General features: G+C 36.1%; 2 protein-coding genes across 6 annotated transcripts; both read right to left on the reverse strand.

The window, feature by feature from the left end:
• Positions 1-441: 441 nt before the first annotated feature.
• LOC108200555 (folate-binding protein 1-like) lies at positions 442-7,369 on the reverse strand. Of its 4 annotated transcripts, none has more exons than XM_017368751.2 (5): positions 7,208-7,368; positions 3,827-4,185; positions 1,267-1,580; positions 827-981; positions 442-626 (listed from the first exon to the last, which is right to left on the reverse strand). In XM_017368751.2, the coding sequence occupies exons 1-4, from the start codon at positions 7,293-7,295 to the stop codon at positions 855-857; spliced, it is 888 nt and encodes a 295-aa protein (XP_017224240.1). In that variant the 5' UTR covers positions 7,296-7,368; the 3' UTR covers positions 442-626; positions 827-854. The 4 variants fall into 4 exon arrangements, with proteins under 4 accessions (XP_017224240.1, XP_063940386.1, XP_017224241.1 ...); XM_064084316.1 differs by having other exon boundaries at positions 442-659; XM_017368752.2 differs by having other exon boundaries at positions 521-978; positions 7,208-7,369.
• Positions 7,370-17,156: 9,787 nt separating this feature from the next.
• Positions 17,157-19,080, reverse strand: LOC108202958 (dormancy-associated protein homolog 3). 2 transcript variants are annotated; one of them, XM_017371600.2, is made up of 3 exons: positions 18,863-19,080; positions 18,368-18,538; positions 17,157-17,557 (listed from the first exon to the last, which is right to left on the reverse strand). In XM_017371600.2, exons 1-3 carry the CDS (start codon positions 18,978-18,980, stop codon positions 17,433-17,435), a joined length of 414 nt encoding a protein of 137 aa, XP_017227089.1. In that variant the 5' UTR covers positions 18,981-19,080; the 3' UTR covers positions 17,157-17,432. The 2 variants fall into 2 exon arrangements, with proteins under 2 accessions (XP_017227089.1, XP_017227090.1); XM_017371601.2 differs by having other exon boundaries at positions 17,157-17,543; positions 18,863-19,079.
• Between the last annotated feature and the right edge of the window lie 5,584 nt (positions 19,081-24,664).

Below are 24,664 nucleotides of genomic sequence, written 5' to 3' on the forward strand. Positions count from 1 at the left end.
TTTCTACACCAATCCCAGATACATACAATGTAAAATGATAAACCATTTTTACGTATACATGCAGCTTAAACTTTCCAGACACTTCGAAATCCCAAACTTTTGCACACTTTTAAGACTTCACTACTTCAAATTACGTAAGGCCTCTAGATTACATTACGTAGTTAAAAGTTAAAACCTCTATAGAAAAAAATAGATTACATAGTTAAACCAATTAATTTCAATATTTTTTGTTTGTGAATAAATGGAAGCAGTGTCCGTTTTCTTTTTCTATAATGATATCTGCAATTTTTACTATGTTATATCTCAAAATCTGGTTCAAAGTGTGGCAAAGTAGCTCAAGTACTTCACTACTTTAGTTACTAGTTGATCCAGAAATCAGAATATAGCAAGAGTGTCTTTTAACAGACATAACTCGATTCTTCGATATTCTACCAACTCATATTTCAGGAGGAACTATGCAGAGTGACTTGTGATGGTTAAGAGAGCTCCACTGTAAATTTACAAATCAAAAGCCATAATCTGACACGGAACCTTCAACAAATTTAGTTTCCGACTGGTACAATTGATTCTTGTCTATCTCTTGTTACATATACCGACTAGTTCAGTTTTTTCTTGGAAATTTAGACCTATGTAGGAACAGTAGGGACAACATGTCAAAACTGTAACAAAACAAAATTTATATAAAAAAGGGAAGCTAAAATTACGACCTTTCAAAATATGTAAGCAACTGTGGTGTGTGAGATTCATCAAGTATGTCATCGTTCATAAAAACAGTAAGAATGACAGCTGAGTTGAACCAGCCGCTGCTCACGCATGTGTTGCTAACCTGAGTACTACTAGGAAAAACAGGTTATCTATCTTCCATGTGCATTTGCTTGATCAGCAGGCAAACTTGTGTTCTTCTTTATGTCGAGCTTTCTTAACCTTGCATTCCTCTGAATAACAGCTTGTATATTGTCCTGACTACGCCTTTTTTTTCTGCTGCATACTCCAACAAAATGAAGATATATAAGGTCCACCGTAAGCCAAAGATAATAATAGAGCAATATCACACAGACACACACAGTAAACAGAGGCAGGCTATGTCTTCAATTTATCACGAATTTTCTTCTATATTTATCTGAGCAAATTACCTATAAAGCTAAGCATAATGTTATGTGAACAAACATTAAATATTTATTACTAGTTCAATGATATAAAAGAATAGAAAGGTACATGATTGTTCAAGGGGAATGGTCAGGTTGGAAAGTAAGAGTGTATCCTAACCTGTTGAACATAAGCCCTGCGGTAAGAACCAAACCCGCAACTGCCCAAGACACTTTTTCATTGAATGAAGTTTCCCTCAGCCACTGTTTGAAATCTTCCAGTACTCCAGCTTTCTGTGGAATGTTGAACTTTGAAGACTTCCATGCATCTGCAATGGCATCGAGACTACTCCTCCCACCATAACAGGTTGTGCCTTGAATATCATAAAATGGCTTTACTGCAAAACCAGCAGCATGACAGAGCTCAGTACCATTAGATATCCATTCAGAGGCTCTTCCACACACAAAGTCGTTCACTCCACAAGGTGCTAGGGCCTGAAATGTGATAGTAAGAATAAAATGTATCAACAATATATCAAAATGCATGAGTGGAAGGAATGCAAATTCTTAATATATATATATATATATATATATATATATATATATATATATATATATATATGTAGAGAGAGAGAGAGAGATGTTATATACAGTAATTCTAGTAAAGATAACATATATAATAAGCAGTTGTAATCTTTTATATGCATTGTCGTAGGTACACAAATATATAGAATTCATTCAAAATAAAAGACCCATTCCGTGTTTAGATGACCTAAAAAGTATAGAATGATTTAGTGAATGTGAACGATTTACTCAAGTAAATGGAAAGAAGATGTTGATACTACAGGTGATGGGCACGGGGGCTGATTTTTGATAAAAAAATGTATTAATCCAGTGATAAAACTCTGAAGATTACGAGCTAATATTTCTATAAAAATAAACCTTAAGTACTTTCCTAATACATATCAAATTCTAATAGGTGAAAAAGACAACATCATCCTAAACTAAATTATAACCAAAAAAAATTACAGAGGGAGTATTAAATAGGCTTCAACAGCATCTTCTAAGTTTCCAAATAGTTTCATATTACTTCTGTCAAGCATCACTAGTTGTACAACAGATAAGCCAGCATGGTCATTAATAGTAGCAGACTATAATGTGGGATGTCCCCAAGAACAAAGCCATGCAACTTCTTATACATCCTCAACTAGAGGTGGCCAAACGGGCGGGCCGGGGCGAGCCGGGGCGAATTTTTATCGGGCCGGGTTACAGGAATATGATTCGTAACCGGCCTGTTTGGTAAGGCGGGCCGGTTCGGTTCCGGGCCGAATTCGACCGAATCAACTCGTGAACCGATTCGCGGGTTCACGAGTTGAAACGGTTCATTTTTATTTTATTTTTTTATTTTTTTTCATATTTCAGTTGATTTAATAAAATATTTTTTAAAATAAATTCATTATTTTGTAAATAAAAGAAGTCAAAATAAAAAAAAACAAAAAAAATTCGAGACAAGACATACCACTCAACCAGCCTTAAACCGCGAATCATTCGTGATTCGCGAATTGATTCATGATTCGCGAATCACGAATCAAATCACGAATCGCGAATGATTCGCGTCTTTTCTCGGAATTTAGTTCGTGTTCAGTTATCTTAAATTACCATATTTATTAATTAAATTAAAATAAAATAAAAGAGGACGATACCTCGTATAAATTTTATTAATTAAAAACATATTTTATAATTCTCACAGACTCGTTAATTCGCGGGCCGGTTCCGGTTTCTAATATTAGGATTCGTATTCGCTTCGTAAAATATAACGAGCCGATCCGGGCCGAATCAAGCCCGTCCCGAATCGAATTTTGACGAATTTTTTGCCGGGCCGGTTCCAAACGAACGGTTCAAAACCGCTCGATTGGCCACCTCTATCCTCAACCCTCAGCACGGACTCACTTCATGCAAGGACAGAAATTAGCTTAAAGGCATTGATGCCAGTGGTGGACCAAGATAACGGTTTGATGGGGACCCTTATACTAAAATATAAAACTAGTAAGTCCTATTTTACTCCTTTAGTCAAAGGATCCGACACGAAATAAGTGTCGTGTCCGAGTGTCCAAGTGTCCGACACGGGTACGGCAACCTAAATAGAAGAGTCGGAGTAACATAGCTAGTAACATGTTCAATTAACATAGGAAAATCAACAAACTATATACATTAGGGAAATACTAATAATGTGCAAAGGGTGAACAAGAGAATCAACTCCAGGAAATCTGGAATTGATGTAATACTAAACCCCACTGTAAGTCTTACCAACTCAACTCCTGCAGTATACGTGTTTAAATGGTCCATATATATTAAATAATACTATTGCTATTGAGTAACAACCATAAATAATCCTTTATCACAGATTTATATACATTTGAAAGCTTGAAAGACAAAGAGCTGTCCATGCACATTTTTCCAATAAATATTACAGCCACAAATCCAACATAAAGTTTTATTACATATAAGACATATATCCAATATTTTTTTCCCCAATACGACAGTCAAATCTACATATAGTAGCAGAGTTTATTATGTGAGCATACTAAGCTTCCTCTTCTTTTTTTCTAGTCAAACATTACCACGTGTCTCAGCACTCAACCACTAACACAAAAGACTATTGATTAATTTTATGCATTTTAAAATGGATAAAATCTGGACACAAAAAAAAAATCCATCAAGGTCTTGCAATTACCACTAACCTGGATCTTAGCATCTATGGAGAAGTAGGCATTAGCACAGGCATCGTACACTCTATCACACAAAGATGCACATATAAGTGGTGGTCCAGATTGTACACCAACTTGTGGATCGCAGATGGAACACTCCAAATATTCCCACAACAGCAAGCAATCTGCATTTGCCTCCCCTGTTGACGCCAATTTTCTAATGGCCATAAAAGCAGGGTGTGTCTGGGTTACATCACAACAAGTCTTTTTGCGGTACATCCTACAAAGGATTAAATCTTTAGGGCCCTTGCTTACACTTCTTGGAGGTTTACCTTGGTTTGAATACGGTGGAAAACGACCACCCTTAGAAAGACAAACTTCATCAGTGCTTCCTGCATTTGAATAAAGGTTAAACTAATGAAACTTTCGGAATATAATTAAAATAGAATATTAGAATAGAGGCCACCACAGCAAAGAGTTTCATAAAAACTATCTAGGATAAATTCATGGACCCCAGTGGTGTTAATCACGCTAAATTATGCTTCCGTCTGGAATTGTACGCAATCAAATTTTAGTTCAATGTCAAACATTGGGATGATGGAAATGCTTTGTTGAAATTTATGAACAAAGTGTTTGACATTTTATGGTCAAATAAAAGCCAGTCATGTTAAATGATCAGTCTCAGAATTTAATAGTACGTGTGAATCAAAACCCGCACACATGAACCCCAGTGGTGTTCATCACGCTAAGAGTGGCTCGGTTTTTTTAAAAACCCTGAAATCTATCTCTATCTCCAACCCCCCTCTCCTACCCAATGAAGCTAAGCATTACTTCTACAAACCATATTACTATCTATTACCTGCGGACTACAATAAAATATATCTACTTAACATTGTAACATAGACTTTGCTGAAAGTTGTTGCTTAAGTAACACTATATACCCCATCAATCATCCCGTTGGACACATAAAGAGCAGATTATGGAAGCCCGTGGGAAAAAATTAAAGATCGAAAGCACATGCATACGCAGCCACGCATACACAACACACCATATATCAAAACTAGCATCAAATAAGGTACTGCTCAAATATGCTTCCGTTTAGAATTGTAAGCAATCAAATTTTAGTTCAATGTCAAACATTGGGAAATGGAAATGCTTTGTTGAAGTTTCAGAACAAAGAGTTTGACATTTTATGGTCAAACAAAAACCAGAGGTGTTAGATGATCATCTCAAAATTTAATAGTACTTGTGAATTGAAACCCACACACATAAGATTGTGCACATTCACAAAGTATTTATATACAATAACACTGTTAGATGTTTTTTAGTATATATAATAGTTTCCCTTCAATATCAACTATTTTAGCTTGCTGAGAAATACACTACACTTGTCACACACATGAGAACCAAAAACATTTGGAACAGTAACTATGTACAGTTTTTGTCAAAGCTGAAATTAGGATGAAGACTATCAATATTTCACCTCCTGAGTCTATCTGTAAAAGAGTTACTGTGGTTGAAGTGTTGAACCCAATATAATCTCTAATATAACGGTTTTTGTTGTGAAGTAGATCATGAAATTCCAGTAAAATTCTACAGTTATCTGTTACCACACTATGTTATGGTGTTTTTCAGTTTCTAGTATAGGATTAATACAATCTGTATTGTAGTTAGAACTAAGAAGTCGGATATCATATGATTAAAGACATTGAGCCTTCCTGAAACATCATTCCCCATTTCCCTCACATTTATCTGTTCCCTAGATCAAGAAAACTTTTATCTTGCGGATATTATATACTCAGCAGATATTCTGCTCTTCCATTCACTCGGATCCATATGTTACAACTAACAAGAAAAGCACTCCAGTGCTTGTAAACAAGTTATTCCACCTCCCATCTTCCTGTCTTTTTCATGCGTGAAAAAAAAAAAAAAAAACTCTTTGGCAAAGCCACTCATAACGCCGCGTCCAAAAAAAACTAACTGTGCAAGTATACAAAGTATTCTACTTGCCACTCAACAATCAAATTTCACAAAATCAATTTGTTGGGTCCTTTGTTTACAGGCTTAGACCTTACAGACAAAAAAGGATATGAACTTTCACACAGTTAATGAGGAAGAATAAATGTAAGTGAAGATAATAACTTCTTACTTGCCACTCAACAATCAAATTTCACAAAATCAATTTGTTAGGTCCTTTGTTTACAGGCTTAGACCTTACAGACAAAAACGGATATGAACTTTCACACAGTTAATGAGGAAGAATAAATGTAAGTGAAGATAACAACTTCTTACATTTTTATTATAATTTTCATAATATACTTAATGTAAAGAATTTAAAAATATCAACTTTATAGTTGACAGTAAGATTGAAGTGACAACTAGTATTTTCGTTATTCTGCAACTAAAATCACAGTTTCATTATCTTTAAATACCCCTGTAGTCCTTATAAAATCCCTAGGAAATAGGTAAGAATGCATGACAAGGATGACTTTCTACCGTCAAACAGGTTTTTTTAGATTGTTTTTCTTGGTATTAATTCTGTGACTTTTTGTGCTTTACTCCCATCTTGCATCAGTCGTACTATAGATAAATCAAATAAATAATGATGGCGTTGAGTTAGAAGTTGCCTTTAGATGAATTAGGAAAAGCTTTAGGATGACTAAGAAGAGGAGACTTGACAAGAGATGAAACACAAATCACGTCGTACTCCTAAAAGCTCATGTACCACACATGACATATACAAATTGCGCAACGTGCACAGATACCTACATAAATGATCTATGTAACACAATACTAGAGTATTTTTCCCTCTGAAAAAATTCACTCACAGGCAAACAACAACAAGAATAACAATATTGTGAATATCAAAGATATTTGAAATATTAGAAAGGACAATAGGAAACAAGTAATAATGACTAACCAAGCCATTCACCTTCTTTAAATTACTAAAAAATGCTACCCCACAAGAAAATAAGACATTCAACCACAATCAAAAGGAACAATATTCAAAAATCAACCGAGATCAGGCTCTATTTTTTGCTAATCAACTCACTTAAGTCTGTACTCTCTATCAAGACAGAATCAACAAGAAATATTACAAATCAACGTGCTGCTTATCGAGCTCAAAGGGGCACAATAACTACAAAATTACTCCCTACTTGCCATAAAAATCAAACCTTTACACATATTGTACCCACAAAATCAAGATTTCTCATTCCACAGTCTACAATGCAATCAACCATCAAAAGGGTTCTTCAATTACCTCAAAAAAACAGCATACAACAATCAAGCATCAAATTTTAATAGCCCATTTCAAATTTCAGCTCAAAAACCAAGAATCCGAAATTAAACTACATATATAAAAAATAATATATAAAAATCAAGAATGATGAGTGAAGATGAAGAAGAAAGTACCAGATGCATATGAGAGCAGAGAATTGAGGGAAGCGAGCAACAGGAAGAAATAGATACAGAGATAGATATAGATATAGTACAATCTCATCGTTCCTTCTACTCACATTCTCTCATCGACTTGATTTACAACACCAGCCCAGCAGTCTTTTTCCCCCATTTTCCATTATTTCCTTTATTATACCAATTTTTAATTAAATACTCCATCCGTCCCTCCCATTTCTTTACACTTTCTTTTTTTATGTCTCATCCAATTCTTTACATTTCAAAACTTACCCAAAATAGTCAACGGGTCCCGCCACTTCTTCATTTTCTTTCCTTTTCACACTACTTTTACTCCACTATCTTCTTTTTATACATTAAAAATCAATGGGTCCAACCACTTCACCCACTTTTCTTTCTCTTTTCCATTACTTTATACATATTTCTTAACCTCCGTGCCCAATCCAAACGATAAGAAATGGGAGGGACGGAGGGAGTATTTTGTTATCAGTTCTTATAAATTACTATGATATACTTTTGGGCAAAGGGAAAAAATTTCTTTTGGAGTTTTACGCACTTTTAGGACATTCTTCTTTTTTATTTTAATCAATTTAAATTATAGCATGTGTTCCGTTATAATATTATATATTGAAATGAAAACACTCAAATCAATCTATTAAAGTTCAAATTCTGTTTTATTATAATATAGATATTTCGGCTAGAAATAATATATTTTGAAGTTTTCATAAATAAATAATATTATTGTTAACTCAAAATTATTTAAATATCTATTCTGAGTTTTCACTAAAATTATGATTCTTATATAAAAAACTTAAAATCGAAATATCTGAGTTTGAGCGTGAGTCTATTATGTGGGTGTTTGTGTACAGCTTATAAGCCCAGCTTCTGATTTATAAGTTAGAAGTTTTATTCGTACCGTTTGTGTAAAAAATCAAAAAACACTTATAAAAAGCTAAAAATGCTAGTTTTTGTTTCAGGACTTCTACTTATTTTCCAAACACTTTAATCACTTATAAGTCTTAATTTGCTTCTAACTTCTACTCCACACTTTTTTTCCGCTAAGTTACTCCAATTTTTATGTTAAGCAAAAGCACTTATTTTAAGCGCACCCAAACATTCGCTAGAAAAAAAATTAAGCAATTTCTCTTTTAGGATTAAGTTGTTTATTTTTTTTTAATCGATGATCTGTTTCGATATTCATATGCGTGAGCCAGACCTCTTAAGGGGTCGTTTGGTTCGAGGAGTGGTATCGGGTTGGAATGAGGAATCGGGTTAAGCTGGTATGGGTTTGAGGTATCATATATGATATCATGTGTTTGGTTGAGTGCTGGAATCAATATATTTAATTTTTATAAAAAAATAAGTTATTAATATATATTAATTAAAAATATTAATAAAATTATTATTGTCATATATTTCTGCATCATTGATTTAATTTTGTATCAAATATTAATATTTCATTACTTAGATAGAGGGAAAAAAAATAAAAAATGAATATAGCTCATACCACCATCTCATATCCACCTCCCCACTTGGTATCAAAAACCCATACCTTGGGGGTTTAAGGTATGGGTTTCAGATTTTGTTTTTCTCAACCAAACACCAGGTATGGGTTTGGAATGAACAAACCCCATACCTCATTCCAGAAACCCACGAACCAAACGACCCCTAAATTCTTAAATTATTAAATTATTTGAGTGTGAGTCCGTTAGATTAGACATTTATTTACTAGAAAAAAAAATTAAGCAATTTTCGTCTAGAATTAAGTTGTCTAATTTTCTTTACGATGATATGTTTACATTCCCATGCGTGAGCCAAACCTCTTAGATTAAACTCTTCCTTTCGATGAACCATAAAATAGAAGTTCATCTTCTTTACTAAGCTGATCTTTCAAAGTTAACATAGAACTAGACATTGTGTTGATGCAACCTTTCTTTAAAAAGAAAAGCTAGTTTACTAATCATAATGTGTTGTATATATAATTTGTTGTTTTTCATGTGAAATCAGATCACTCACGTCTTGCAGCTTATAAAGATTGTAACCAGAAATGGAAGTAGCTTAAATAAATTAAATGCATTGTGTTTGAAGTTTTTCTCAGCTGAACAATACACTTGTTATTATCTTTTTTGACGGAAGCAAATTGCATTACTCAAACAAATCAGCTAACAAACATGACTCCAAAACGACAGGAACAAACACTTCTTATTTGTTAGAAAATGGTGTTTTAAGTTCATAATTTTATTATGTTCTTGTTGTTAATTCCATAATCTAATGATTGGAAGTTGTTTCTAGATATTAGAACTTAAACTTTCATGTATGGGTTTAAGAATTTTCTTAAGGAAATCCATAAGAGAAATGAAGTTGAAGTTAGTGGCTTGAAAGAGCTTGAAAGAGAATGTTGTTTGTCCCACATTGAAAGAAATAAAGGGGGGTGTTGGCTTTATATAGTATAACACACATGGGTAGTGCATAACTACTAAGGTGTGTTATGGTGCGTGGTGTTCTCACGAGCCCACGCGCGCGCCGCCGCCGCCGCCCCGCCCCGCCACGCCTCGGCTCGGCTCGGCTCGGCTCGGCACGTCACGTCACGTCACGGGACGGGACGGGACGGGTCGAAGGGCGATTTGGGCGAATGTCTCGGCGTCTCGCGTACGCGAGGCGACCTGGGCGGGGAATTTTATTTCGTATTGGTTTAATATAATATTTTAATTAGAATTTATTTATCAGTTGGGCTGGGTTGTGTCTGTTGGGCTCAATTGGACTGGGTCGGATTATACAATTGTGGGCTAAGTCAGATACAATGAACCTGGACTTGTAACTGATGATATATTCAGAAATTAAAATATATATATATAAAACGGCTGGTTTAATGTGTGGATTAATATATATCAGCTGTTACATTATAATAAATCAGCTGTTACGATTTATTTTTAATGTGCAGCTTAAATTCTTATATTAAATTTGGGTGGTCAGTTACACTTAGCCTCTAGTATAAATAGAGGACTAAGTTGCTGAGTTTTACACACCACACCCTACATTCTCTTCTCTTCTTCCTCTCTGCTCTCTCTCCCAAACACAAGTCAGTCAGTAGTTGGTTTTCCGGCGAGTGAGGAGCTAGTCGTGTTTGAGCTTCGAAGGTGCTGTAATTCAAAGCTCTGAGCTGTTTTATCCTGGAGGAGGTGTTGCAAGCATCCCCAGTGCAGCAGGTGGGGGCAATAATCTCTTCAAGAGCAGTCAGGTCTTCGTATAAGGCCTGACGACTCAGCTGTTCTTGTGTTTTCTTGTTGTACATGTTGTTGGCTCAAGCTATGGCTACTGGTACAACTTATTTCCTTCCTTTGTTCTTACAGTCACTGACATGCATGTATTTTACCTTCACGTTTTGTTTCAACTTGCTTGGCCTTGGCTTGTTTAATATGATATATAACTGCCTCTATGTTGCTATAATAATCAGTATTTCCAACATTCTTGAAGAGATTATTTGTTATATATTATTTAGCATAATGTCCAGTGAAACTGAGGTTCCCGTTGTTGGTGGTGGTAGTGGTTCTGGTGCATCTGTGGTGGCCATTGATTGGACCACTTACAGTTTTCCACAAGCCGTTGAATTAACTGGCTTGCCAGAGAAGTTCAATGGTGGTGTAGGCTTTTCTCGCTGGCAGAAAAGAATGAAATTGTGGTTGACTGTAAAGGGTCTGTGGCCTGTTGTGGAGTATGAGAAACCAGTGGTGGATCAAGAGAAAGCTGAAACTGTAAAGGGCTTTGCGAAGTGGGCTGAGAAGGATGGTGTGGCCAGGGCGGCCATTCTGGCTGCTCTCACTAACACATTGTTTGATGTGTATTCCTCTGATGCCTATTCTGCAAAACTCTTATGGGAGAAGCTGGACCAGACACATAATACTGACTCTCAGGGTCTTGAGAAGTATTCTGTGGCTAAGTTCCTTGAATTCAAGCTGGTGGACAACAAGTCCATGACTGAGCAAGTGCATGAATTCGAGATGATAGTGCATGCTTTGAAGGAGTCCGGAATGGACCTCCCTGAAAAGTTCAAGGTTATGAGTGTGATTGAAAAGCTTCCGAAGTCTTGGGAGGAGTTCTCTCTCTCCCTGAAAAGACAGAAAGGAGAGATCACCTGGACCAACCTTATGCTGGACATCTCGGTTCAAGAACAACACAAGTCCAAACAAGGACATGTGATGCCAACTGAGGCCGGGAGCTCGAAGGTAAATGTAGCTACTGTAGGACAGAAAAGGAAGGGTGTGGCTAAGAAAGTTAGCGCTAATAAACCTAAGAGTGACAAGGACAAGGCCAAGAAACCCAAGGCAAACAAACCGTGTTGGTCTTGTGGGCAGGTTGGGCACTGGAGTAAGGACTGCCCTACAAAGAAGGCGAAGAAGGCTGAGGTGGTAGCACAAGCGAATGCTGTGCTTGCAACTACAAGTGGGCCTGTAGTGAACATGGTTGTTGGTGAGGCCACGGCTTCTGAAACCAACGCAGACCGGTATGTTTCCTACAACCCTGTATTATTTTCTACCTATCTGTCAAATGAATGGTTGATAGATACTGGAGCTAATGTGCATATTTGTGCTGATATTAGTTTATTTGTATCTTATCAACAGAGTCATAGCTTGACAGTGACGATGGGGAATGCTAGTGCTGCTCAAGTACATGGAATAGGAAACGTGGATCTGAAGTTCCCTTCTGGACGTATTCTATCCCTAACTAGAGTGCATTATGTTCCCGACATGCGTAGAAATATAATAAGTGGAAGCTGTTTAGTTTCCAATGGCTTTGAAATTTCCTTCAAATGTAATAAAGTAGTTCTTATTCACACTGGTACATTTTTTGGCAAGGGTTACTTGTCAAATGGTTTATTTGTAATTAATGCTGAACCCGTTTTGGGTACATTAAATAATGTTATTCTTCCTTCTGTGAATTGTGTTGAATCCTCAAGTTTATGGCATGCTAGACTAGGTCACTTAAACTTTGGTGCTCTTAAGAATATGATGAACTTAGAGTTGATTCCAAAACATACCATAGAAAAGAATTCTAAATGTCAAGTATGTGTGTCAGCTAAACAAATAAGGAAACCTTTTCATAACATTGTTAGGGATTCAGACTTGTTAGATTTAGTACACACTGATATTTGTGAATTTGGTGGTGTGTTGACTAAGGACCAGTTTAGATACTTCATTACCTTTATAGATGATAGTAGTAGATATTGTTATGTTTATTTACTTAAACATAAGGATGAAGCACTTAGTAAATTCATTATATATAAAACTGAAGTAGAAAAACAAACTAGTAAGGTACTTAAACGTTTGAGATCTGACAGAGGTGGTGAGTATACAAGTAACTCCTTTAATGAATTTTGTGAAAACAATGGTATAGTTCATGAAGTTACTCCACCATACACACCTGAGTCTAATGGGGTCGCTGAGCGAAAGAACAGAACATTTAAAGATATGATTAATAGTATGCTAATTAACTCTGGGTTGCCTAAATACATGTGGGGAGAGGCTCTAAATACGGCTTGCCATATTTTGAATAGAGTTCCTCTGAAACACATGGATAAGACACCTTTAGAGTTATGGAAAGGCAGGATGACTAGTCTTAAGTATCTTCGTGTGTGGGGGTGCCTTGCTAAGGTACTTGTCCCTGAACACAAGAGAAAGAAACTAGGACCAAAGACTGTTGATTGTATCTTTCTGGGCTATCCTGAGACCACTACAGCTATGAGATTTTTAGTAATAAAATCTGACATAGATGGTATAGTGGCTAACACGATAGTTGAATTTCGTGATGCTACATTCTTTGAGGATGTCTACCCTATGAAGACTGGTATACCTCAAGAGACCTATGATAAGGATCCCACTCACACATCAAGTTCTATTCCCGATCATGTGGAAAAGATGACAAATGTGGGGGCGGAACCTGGTAGTAGTTCTACTCCTAATGAAGTAGAGGAACCAAGGAGAAGTAAGCGTGCAAAGGTAGTTAAGGATTTTGGAAGTGATTTTATCACTTACAATGTCGAGGACGAACCTTTAACTTTCCGACAGGCTATGAACTCTTCGGAGTCTAGACATTGGAAGGGCGCTGTAAAGAGTGAAATTGACTCTATTGTTTCTAATGGAACATGGGAGTTGGTTGATCTCCCTCCTGGGTGCTCTACTATTGGGTGCAAGTGGGTCTTCAAGAGGAAGTTAAACCCTGACGGCTCAATAGATAAGTACAAAGCTAGACTGGTGGCAAAAGGGTTTAAGCAAAAGGAAGGAATTGATTACTTTGACACATACTCTCCGGTTGCTAGGATGGTAACAATCCGTATGCTTATAGCATTGGCTTCGGTCCATGGTCTTATCATCCATCAGATGGATGTAAAGACGGCTTTTCTTCATGGTGATCTTGAAGAGGAGATTTATATGGATCAGCCTGAGGGATTTGTTGCATCTGGCAATGAAAGGAAAGTATGTAAGTTAATCAAGTCCATCTATGGCTTGAAACAAGCTCCCAGGGATTGGCATAAAAAGTTTGATGATACTGTATTGCCATTCAGTTTTAAAGTTAATGAAAGCGATAAGTGTGTCTACATCAAAGTTAAAGGCAGTGAGTATGTCATCTTATGCCTATATGTGGATGACATCTTATTGTTTGGAACCAATATTGAGATTATTAACGAGACAAAAGCATTCTTAAAAAGGCACTTTGAAATGAAGGATATGGGGGAGGCTAGTGTGATTCTTGGAATCAAACTGATTCAGTCAACTGAAGGAATAACCTTGACTCAATCTCATTATATAGAGAAATCTATACTTGAGAAATATGGTTATTCACAGTGTAGAATCGCTAGTACACCCTATGATCCTAAAGTTGCCCTTGTCAAGAATACTTCTGGAGTTCCTGTGTCTCAGTTAAGGTATTCTCAGATTATTGGGAGCTTGCAGTATCTTGCTAACTGTACTAGACCAGATATCTCATATTCTGTGTCTAAGTTGGCTAGATATACAAGCTGTCCAAACAGAACTCATTGGGATGCTCTTGATAGAGTACTTAGATATCTGAAAGGCACAATGTACCTTAGTTTACACTACAGGAGGTTTCCTGGTGTACTTGAAGGGTACAGTGATGCAAGTTGGATAGCTAAGAAGTCTGGTTCCAATGGAGTGACTGGATATGTGTTTACCCTTGCGGGTGGAGCAGTATCCTGGAAGTCGACTAGACAGACTATTGTGACTCGGTCGACGTTTGAGGCTGAGTTGTGTGCACTTGATGCCACTGGGACGGAGGCTGAATGGCTACATGGGCTTATGTCCACGTTACCAGTAGTAAGCAGACCGCTTCCTGCGATTGCTATTCATTGTGATAGTCGAACAACTATTGACAAGATTAGCAGTAAAAAGCATAATGCTAAAACAAAGAGACACATCCAAGTTAGACTTAAGTCTATAAGGGGGTTAGTGTCTGACAGGATTATAGCTATAGAGTTCATAGGAACTCAGAATAATATAGCTGATCCTTTGACTAAAGGACTGGAACCTGCAGTAGTCCTTAAGTCAAGGTTGGGGATGGGACTGTCAACCCATCATAATTCATCAACAGTGGGAACCCAATACACATGAGAGGAGATCCCTCGAAGTGTATTCAATGTGGTAATAACAAGCTGTAAGGGTGAATTGGTAGTACCTTTGCTACATAGATGATACTTATGTATCTGAGTCTATCCCCTGTAAACCTAGAAGGTACTGTGACTGCTAAGATAGTAAGAGTGTTACAAACTCTGAATGGGATCAAGTCGTTAGACGAGATATTAGCAGTATATCTCTAGAGATGCCCAGCTAAGCGAATGTAATTGTGTGGTCGCAATTAGAGGAAAGGGTTATTCCTTGAAGCATTCGACGAACAGGATCGAGACATGACCATTAATGTCTCAAAGCCGTAGATTGGCTCCATAGCCGTTGATTTGTTGTTGTCTATGGAAAGTGGTTACACCCAACGGATTAAGATTCAAGGTGAAACATTCCATCTGAATCCGGTAGCCATTGAAGTAGAGAACTTAGGAGGGTTCAAACCCGGAAGGGTACCGACTCTGAAAAACAAGTCATGATAAGAAACCTGAAACGCATTTCTGTATGGATTTGTGGGGGATTGTTAGAAAATGGTGTTTTAAGTTCATAATTTTATTATGTTCTTGTTGTTAATTCCATAATCTAATGATTGGAAGTTGTTTCTAGATATTAGAACTTAAACTTTCATGTATGGGTTTAAGAATTTTCTTAAGGAAATCCATAAGAGAAATGAAGTTGAAGTTAGTGGCTTGAAAGAGCTTGAAAGAGAATGTTGTTTGTCCCACATTGAAAGAAATAAAGGGGGGTGTTGGCTTTATATAGTATAACACACATGGGTAGTGCATAACTACTAAGGTGTGTTATGGTGCGTGGTGTTCTCACGAGCCCACGCGCGCGCCGCCGCCGCCGCCCCGCCCCGCCACGCCTCGGCTCGGCTCGGCTCGGCTCGGCACGTCACGTCACGGGACGGGACGGGACGGGTCGGGTCGAAGGGCGATTTGGGCGAATGTCTCGGCGTCTCGCGTACGCGAGGCGACCTGGGCGGGGAATTTTATTTCGTATTGGTTTAATATAATATTTTAATTAGAATTTATTTATCAGTTGGGCTGGGTTGTGTCTGTTGGGCTCAATTGGACTGGGTCGGATTATACAATTGTGGGCTAAGTCAGATACAATGAACCTGGACTTGTAACTGATGATATATTCAGAAATTAAAATATATATATATAAAACGGCTGGTTTAATGTGTGGATTAATATATATCAGCTGTTACATTATAATAAATCAGCTGTTACGATTTATTTTTAATGTGCAGCTTAAATTCTTATATTAAATTTGGGTGGTCAGTTACACTTAGCCTCTAGTATAAATAGAGGACTAAGTTGCTGAGTTTTACACACCACACCCTACATTCTCTTCTCTTCTTCCTCTCTGCTCTCTCTCCCAAACACAAGTCAGTCAGTAGTTGGTTTTCCGGCGAGTGAGGAGCTAGTCGTGTTTGAGCTTCGAAGGTGCTGTAATTCAAAGCTCTGAGCTGTTTTATCCTGGAGGAGGTGTTGCAAGCATCCCCAGTGCAGCAGGTGGGGGCAATAATCTCTTCAAGAGCAGTCAGGTCTTCGTATAAGGCCTGACGACTCAGCTGTTCTTGTGTTTTCTTGTTGTACATGTTGTTGGCTCAAGCTATGGCTACTGGTACAACTTATTTCCTTCCTTTGTTCTTACAGTCACTGACATGCATGTATTTTACCTTCACGTTTTGTTTCAACTTGCTTGGCCTTGGCTTGTTTAATATGATATATAACTGCCTCTATGTTGCTATAATAATCAGTATTTCCAACATTATTATCTAAACATGACAGTAGTGAGAATCCATTAATTCCAGATTACAGGCTAAATATATCTGCACAAAAGCAATATTGAGAGAATACACCGAAACCTCATTTCATGAACTAACAGCCATGAGAGAGCTCATCATCATTCTCATCACTCAATCATTAGAAGCAGACACGTATCTAAGGAGAAGGGTGCTCGGGTTCTTAACATTAATATTTGCTAGAAGAGAATTGAGATAGTCTCCGACTGTCGAATCGAGGATATCTCGGACAAATATTAGTTGAGAAACTGCCTCTTGATTTCCATGATTTTGTATGACTATGCTCTATATATATAGTTGTTGGGCCACAAACTTTGAAATAGACCATGATGATCCAATTGCTTCAGAATTATTCAACTAGCTAACAGCAAGACCCAAACAATTATAGTCAAAACCGGTCACTTAGGTTCATGTTAAGAATGACACGATTGTTTTGCTCTGAATTCTGATCATCATCGCAAGAATACGAAGCACCCACAATGAACGACAACAAACGACACATGATCACTGAAGCAAGGCAAAAATAGAACAAAACGCATTTACATACAGAATGACGCCAGTCATTACAAAGAACTCACGGATATGAGACAGATGATGATACTTGTTACTACGCACAGATGCATCATATTTACAAAACACAACCAAAACACCCAATCTCCTAAATGTGGAACATACTACCTAGCACATGACCACACTCTCAAACACCAACAAAGTGCTCGATCAAAATTATGCAACAAAAACAAAACCCTGAGTTCCGGACTCTTGGAGATCTTGGTCTGATGATTCACATCTCACATGTCATGAGGAGGACGAGGGCTCCTTGATCCAGCCCCGCCGCTTGTCTTCTCGTACGCATCCGACGTAGACCTTCTCCGAAACCGAAATGCCCCTCCCCCTGAAAATCATTCACTGCAATTCCTTTGTAATCCAGACTTATACACAAACTCATTCTTCCCCATTCACTTTCTCATCAATCAAAACAATAACATTTTTCATTTACATGCACATGCACTACAACAAACAAGCCTTTTTACGACACATAATCAATACACCACAACAAATAAGTCTTTTTACGACGGATAATCAATACACTAAAACAAATAAGTCAATTTCTGACGGATAAACACGGCTAAATCTGATCAAAATAAATTCCTGATCCAAGAATGTACATCTTCTTTAACCGCTTGACAATGACACAAATTTCCTCACATTATTTACATTATTTACAGTGCACTTCATTTTTTCATCATTAAGTCACGACTTATTGGTGGTGCTTGGCTACGGCTTTTAAGCCGACTTCTAGGATTATAAGTTAGAAGTACTTATTTCGTACTGTTTGTGTAATAAGTCAAGAAGCACTTATAAAAAGCTATGAATGCTAGCTTTTGTTTCAGGACTTCTTATTTGTCAAACACTTTAATCACTTATCACTTATAAGCCTTGTCTGGCTTCTAACTTCTACTCCACTTATTTATTTTAAGCAAGAAGCTCAGCCAAACGGCCCCATTATATCACATTTACATGCAACAAAAATTAAAATAAATTAAACCAAAATGTCGTTATCCACAACTAAAGCACAGACACTACCACCAGGCACCAAGCACCAAGCACGAAATAATTATTTCCACTATTCTCGGAGACCTCAGTGCAAAACCCTAGCTACTACTATTAGGTTAAGGAAATAATAATATAGAAACAAGGAAACATGTAAAAGCTTACCGGAAAGTGGAGACACCGGAGGTGTGGATCCCGCCGGCGATGCTGGTGGGGTCCCGGTTTGATCTCCTTGACTTGTACTCGGCGGCTTCACAATCATTATACTCCTCGTCACTTTCACCGCTTCTACGCTCGCATTTTCGCCGCCTGATCTCCCGCTTCCTTCCGTCAACTCTGCTCACAAAAATTCATTTCGTCAACTTCGTAAAATTTCATGCATATTGATAATTTGGTGTAAAACTGTGAATATGTTCGGAATGAATACGGGAAACCAGTTCATCTAAAACGTTAAGATAATCGTAATAAAATGGTAGACAAATTATATACAATGTTTATATGTTAGTAACCGATATATGATTGATGATTCGAAAAAAATTAACGAAAAATTATTTATTCAGTTAGGAGTCCGTTAATATATTTTGGTTCATTGTTCAAGTAAAGATGAGGCGCAGGATAATTAAGCAGCGCATACGGCGCAAGTTAGCTACAAGGGCGTACCCTTGCCGGAGGTATTTGAGCGGGACCCAAACGTCGATTGTTTCCGGAGCTTGCCGAGGCCGGTCTCCGGCCGGGGTCCGGCGACGGTGTCGTCCCAGAGCTGGTCAAGTAAGCTCATGGTGCACGTTAGCCAGAGAGGTGCGCAGGTTAAGAAGTGGTGCGTAGGTTAAGGGAAGCTTGGAGTGTTAGTTGGAGTGAGATATGGGAAATGAATGGGAGACAGATATTTAAGGACAAGGATGCGGGGGTTTAAAGTGGATCGAGAATATTGGGGAGAGAGATTGAATCTGGGCCGTTGATTTGGATCAGGTGATGTGGACGGTGGATGATGGGGACACGTAAGGGATAAGGTTTAGAGGGTTAGGTTATGGGTAAGATTGACACGTTGAGTTTAGGGATGGGTGAGGAGGATAAATCATGTGATGGCTAACTGGCAGGTTGCGTGAAATGTCGTAAATGCCCTTGCGTAAATTCTGTGTATTTCGATGCCCATAATGAGGGAGAAATAGAAGAGGGTGACATGAGCTAAAATATCGTCAACATGACCTTTTTATGTTCGGTAAATAATCGAATTTGGAAAATATTTAATTCAGTTTATAAGAGGGTGTTACCTATTTTGGACCCCTAAAATATAATATACTAAAGGTTACTTAATATATAGGTAAACAGTACAATACTAGAAAATCTAGACCAAACCCTAATTCTCTTTCTCTCATGAGAGTCGGCCGCTCCATCTTCCTCTAACCCTAGCCTCCTCCATCTCCTTCTCCACCCCTTCTATCCATCCCCATCTATCTCCCTTCCTCTCATCTCAATTCTCTAGCCGCCCATTCTCCATTCACACAACATATCTTCTCTTCTTTTCAATTCTCAATCAAAAATCCTCTTAGTATGTTTTTTCTACAATAAAATCGAGTTTTGGTCCACAAAATTCAGAAAACTCATTTGAGTTCTTCGTTGTCTTCTGTCTGAGTCATTATTTGTGTGTTTGAGTGTCTCGCTTTGTGCGATGCGTCTCGCTTTATGCGACGTGTTTGTATTGAAAATGAATTTTACGGTGTATTGGGAGATCCGTAGAACTCGCATCAACAACACTTTCGGCAGGTCTATAGCTGGTATCCGGCAGATAGATAGCTGGGTTGCGTTTGGAACGGTAGTGAAAATCGCATGTGCTCACCTCTCACAAAATATATTTGTTCATAACATGAGGCCAACCGAGTCCTCTGAACATTGTACTATTCATGAAATTACTGTGAGGGTCAATTGTGAAACTACTGATTTCGGAGGAGATGCAGGTTGGATTGCACAAGAAACCATCATCTTCATTTTTAATTTTCAGAATATTTGTATTCAGTTAGTTAAGCAATCCGGAAACAAAACGGCTAATTATTTAGCTCGTTTATTTGTTTTTCAACCTGGTTGCATGATCAATTGGGGGTTTGTCCCGATTGAGTCTCTTTCGTATTAATGAAATCTGCTCTAAATTTTGGCCAAAAAAAAATATATATATATATAGGTAAACAAAAAGTTGTTTTACTCCCACGGTATTCCCTATAATCATCGCTATATTTGAAAAAAAATGATATTTTATTAAAACTTCTACTATGATGGGGGAGATAAAAAGGGAGGGAAAATGAAAAATGAAAAAAATTGAGAGAGATACGAGGTGGAAAAAATAAGGCTTATTTTTCTATCCCCTAAATAATGTGTTTTGTTTTCTTTCACCTAAAAATTTTAGGTAAGGAGAAAAGGGTTGGAGTGAACAATTTTTATTTCAACACCTATTTTCATCCACATAAATTCATTATAGGTAAAGGAGATGTTTTCTTGGAGTTGCTCAATGAGCAACTCCAATGCACTCATTCCTTACCTATATTTGATCAACATGGACAAGATTTGAGTGTTGAGAATAAAAAGAGCTCCTCCAACGCAACTCCTTATCCCCTGTTAATTTTAGGTGAGAGAAAGTTCAACCCCTTATTTGAGGGATGAAAAAGCAACTCCCTATGTGCTCCATGTCATCACTAGCTCATATCTCTTCTTATTTTTCCAGTTATTTATTAGTGCAATCTTTCTCTCTCCTTGAGTTGTATATATAGATTCAAAATATAGGAAATCAAATAGGGAACACCGTTGGAGCAAAATAATTTTTTGATCCCCAATATTTTAAGTAACCATTAATATAAAATATTTTAGGGGTTGAAAATAGGGAATTGCATTGGACTTGCTCTAAGCTTGTTAATTTGTGGGATTTTTGTTTGGATTGATAATAGCCATGTGTACATATCATCGAATTTTTGAATTCCGTATGAAGAAAAAATGAGTGACTTTTCAATTAACTGAGTCAACAAATGGGATAATTTGATTTGTCCAACCCTATCTCATCCATATCATCTACGGTCAAATTAACGAATTTGGCTTTGATTAACTCTAAATTCGTGTATTTCCTTATCATCTACGGTCAAATTAATGAATTTGGCTTTGATTAACTCTAAATTCGTGTATTTCCTTCGAATCAAAAATATCTATATCTATATTTCCTAAGGTAGATTATATTAACATTAGCTTATCAATCATTTGGAAAATCACTCTGTCAAAAAAAAAAAAAAATCATTTGGAAAATCATATTTTCTTTTCATACTAATTTTATTCTGCTGTCTCTTTTTATACATTAAAAATCAATAAGTATCATCATTTCATCCACTTTTTTTTTCTTTTTTATTATTTTATACATATTTCTTGACCTACCTAAAGAATTGATCGGGATACATTACTATTTTCCTTAAACAGTGGCTAATTAAATATCAACCGGAACCAAATTAAAAATAAAAACCTTAAGCTTTATAGCTTAATTTCACAGTAAGTATTATTAGTGTCATGAATTCAGAATAATTGAGGCGATAGCACCTTTCACTTCTGAAAATGACATTCCAATATCATATTAAGGGTCTGTTTGGGATTGCTGTTGAAAATTGCTGTTGCTGTGAGTAAAAGTGCGGTTTACAAAAGTGCTGTTTACAAAAGCGGAGACTGTTTGGTAAACTTGATTTCAAATGTGCTGTTTGAGTAAAAACTGAAAACAAATTGTTTGGTAAATTTTTTGTTAAACTGTTGTTTAGAGTTATAATTATAAATAAAATAATATTTTATTAACATGTTTTGGGGTTCTATTGACAGCTGTAAAACTATAAAATACTGTTTTCTTTAAAATTTAATTGATTATTTTGTATGATGTATGAGGTTTTTTTTAAAAAAAAATATGCTATTAATATATATAATTTTAAGTAATGATATAAAAATCATATTTAAAATAGAAAATCATATTGGTATAACCAATAAAATTTATGGCTTTTTATAAAATTACGATATTCTATTTACAAAACTACATAATTTCTGTAAGATTTTCAACAGTAACGCATCATTTATATTTTACACACAAATATAAAAAAAAGCAATTCCTTATTAGTAACATACAATATTTTTTTATGTGATTTAGATTACTTCTATTTTATTTGGAACACCAATATTAATTCTTATATTCATTTAAAAATTATATAAAAATCTATAACATTTACCAAATATACTACTTACGTTTATTTTATATATAAATATATAATTTTTTTCTTCTATTAATATATATTACTCAACAAATTTAATTTCTGTCTCTATATTATAATGAAATTTTTTTGGACAAAATTTAATAACACCAAAAAGATATAACTTTAAAATTCATTTAAACAATATTTATTTCAAATATTTTCATTTAAATTTTTATTAGAAAAAATTCAACAACCATCATGTGTACCAACAATAATCCCAGAATATAATAAAACATGTGTTATATATGTGTTTTGTTATTTTGTTTTAAGGGCTACAATATATTTTATAAAAAATAGTTGTTTGTTTCAGGGTTTGATGTTGGGGTCTGTAACAACTGCGCGCAACAGCTGCTTTTGTGAAAAGCAGGGGTACACCAGCTTTCTGTAAAAGCTGCTTCTGGACAAAAATTGTGGTTAGAAAAAGCTCTTTCAGATTTTACCAAACACTTTTTTATAGCGGTTTGAGAAAAAGCTGCTGTTGTGGTTTGGAACCACAACCCCAAACAGGCACTAAGAATTGAGAAAAGTGATTTTAGTTTATTATCACCAATAGATAAGTTGGAAAAGTGCTTAACCGGGCCCTTCGTTGCGACCTACCCGCTACTCAACTTGGATGAACATTATGAGATCGATAAACTTTTCTTCGCTTTATAAGATATATTACTTGTTTATTTTTTTTTAGCAAATAAAGGATTTTATTAATACGAAGCCAGGACAAACCCCCAAACTGTCAACTACAATCTGATTGTGAAACAAAAATGAACTAAACAAATAGGCGTTTTGTTTTCAGATCGCTTAACAAATAGAATATTCATATTCTTTGATCTAAAAAGTATTACAATGATATTTCGAGCAATCCAACCTACATCAGTTATGAAACTAATAGTATCGCAGTTGACCTTCACATAAGCATCATCTGTAACCCAATGTTCAGAACTATCAGTCAAATCAACTGCAACTGGAGCACCAAACGTCCCCAAAACATGAACAATTATTTGTTGTGAAATGTGAGCTCTTGCGGTATCCACCATTGTTCCGAAATCGACGCGAGCCTTACCGATCTCCCAAAATACCGTATAAATCCTTTTCAGATTGATAATCGAACGACACATCAAGACGCATAATAATACGAAGAGATTACTGCACTTTGCAACCCTCTACTTTGCTCGAAAAACACTTTGGTACATAGACTTCTAAACGTGTCAGTTCGCCGTCCAAACTTCTAATCCGTTAGCAGTTTGCCCCATTCCGTTAAATTTTCCGTTAACTTTGATGTTAAAAATAGTTTACAACAGTTTGCACCCCTAACTTTATATTTCGTTTTAGTTTGCATCTTTGAAACATTTTTTTATTAAAATCAATCATATTTCGTTAAAAACAGAATCAAGTATATTTTAATTTAATAGTTTGTATCTATAAAAAGAATTTTTATAATACAATAATATCAAAAAAATAATATGCTTAAGTTTGCTAATTAACTAATTGAATAACTGAGCAAAATATTTGAAGCAAAAAATCGTCACTAAAAGTACGAAATAAAGACTAAACTTTATTTTATTATATTATTTGACAATGCAGACTAAAATTTATCTGTTCTAATACTTTTCGGATGAGCCAGAGTCGAACCTGGGGTCTCCCAGGACATCCGAGGATAAACCCACCACTTGAGTTATCTAATTGTAGTCTCGTGTACATTTTCTCAAATCGTCTTTTTAGTGACTCAAGTGGTGGGTTTATCCTCTGTTGTCCCGGAAGACCCCAGGTTCGACTCTGGCTCATCCGAAAAGTATTATAACAGATAAATTTTAGTCTACATTGTCAAATAATATAATAAAATAAAGTTTAGTCTTTATTTCGTACTTTTAGTGACGATTTTTTCCTTCAAATATTTTGCTCAGCTATTCAATTAGTTAATTAGCAAACTTAAGCATTTTTTTTTGATATTATTGTATTATAAAAATTCTTTTTATAGATACAAACTATTAAATTAAAATATACTTGATTCTGTTTTTAACGAAATATGATTGATTTTAATGAAAAAATGTTTCAAGGATGCAAACTAAAACGAAATATAAAGTTAGGGGTGCAAACTGTTGTAAACTATTTTTAACATCAAAGTTAACGGAAAATTTAACGGAATGGGGCAAACTGCTAACGGATTAGAAGTTTGGACGGCGAACTGACACGTTTAGAAGTCTATGTA

Source organism: Daucus carota, chromosome 9 (assembly GCF_001625215.2).
Source record: "Daucus carota subsp. sativus chromosome 9, DH1 v3.0, whole genome shotgun sequence".
In the NCBI taxonomy this organism is placed as follows: domain Eukaryota; kingdom Viridiplantae; phylum Streptophyta; class Magnoliopsida; order Apiales; family Apiaceae; genus Daucus; species Daucus carota.

Coding starts and splice junctions, on each gene's coding strand:
- LOC108200555 (XM_017368751.2), bottom strand. CDS start 7,295: ATGAGATTGTACTATATCTATATCTATCTCTGTATCTATTTCTTCCTG. Junction 1,581..3,826: donor CCATAGATGCTAAGATCCAG/GTTAGTGGTAAT, acceptor ATCACATTTCAG/GCCCTAGCACCTTGTGGAGT. Junction 982..1,266: donor GCAGGGCTTATGTTCAACAG/GTTAGGATACAC, acceptor TGGAGTATGCAG/CAGAAAAAAAAGGCGTAGTC.
- LOC108202958 (XM_017371600.2), bottom strand. CDS start 18,980: ATGAGCTTACTTGACCAGCTCTGGGACGACACCGTCGCCGGACCCCGG. Junction 18,539..18,862: donor CTCAAATACCTCCGGCAAGG/GTACGCCCTTGT, acceptor TTTTGTGAGCAG/AGTTGACGGAAGGAAGCGGG. Junction 17,558..18,367: donor TCCGGTGTCTCCACTTTCCG/GTAAGCTTTTAC, acceptor AAGGAATTGCAG/TGAATGATTTTCAGGGGGAG.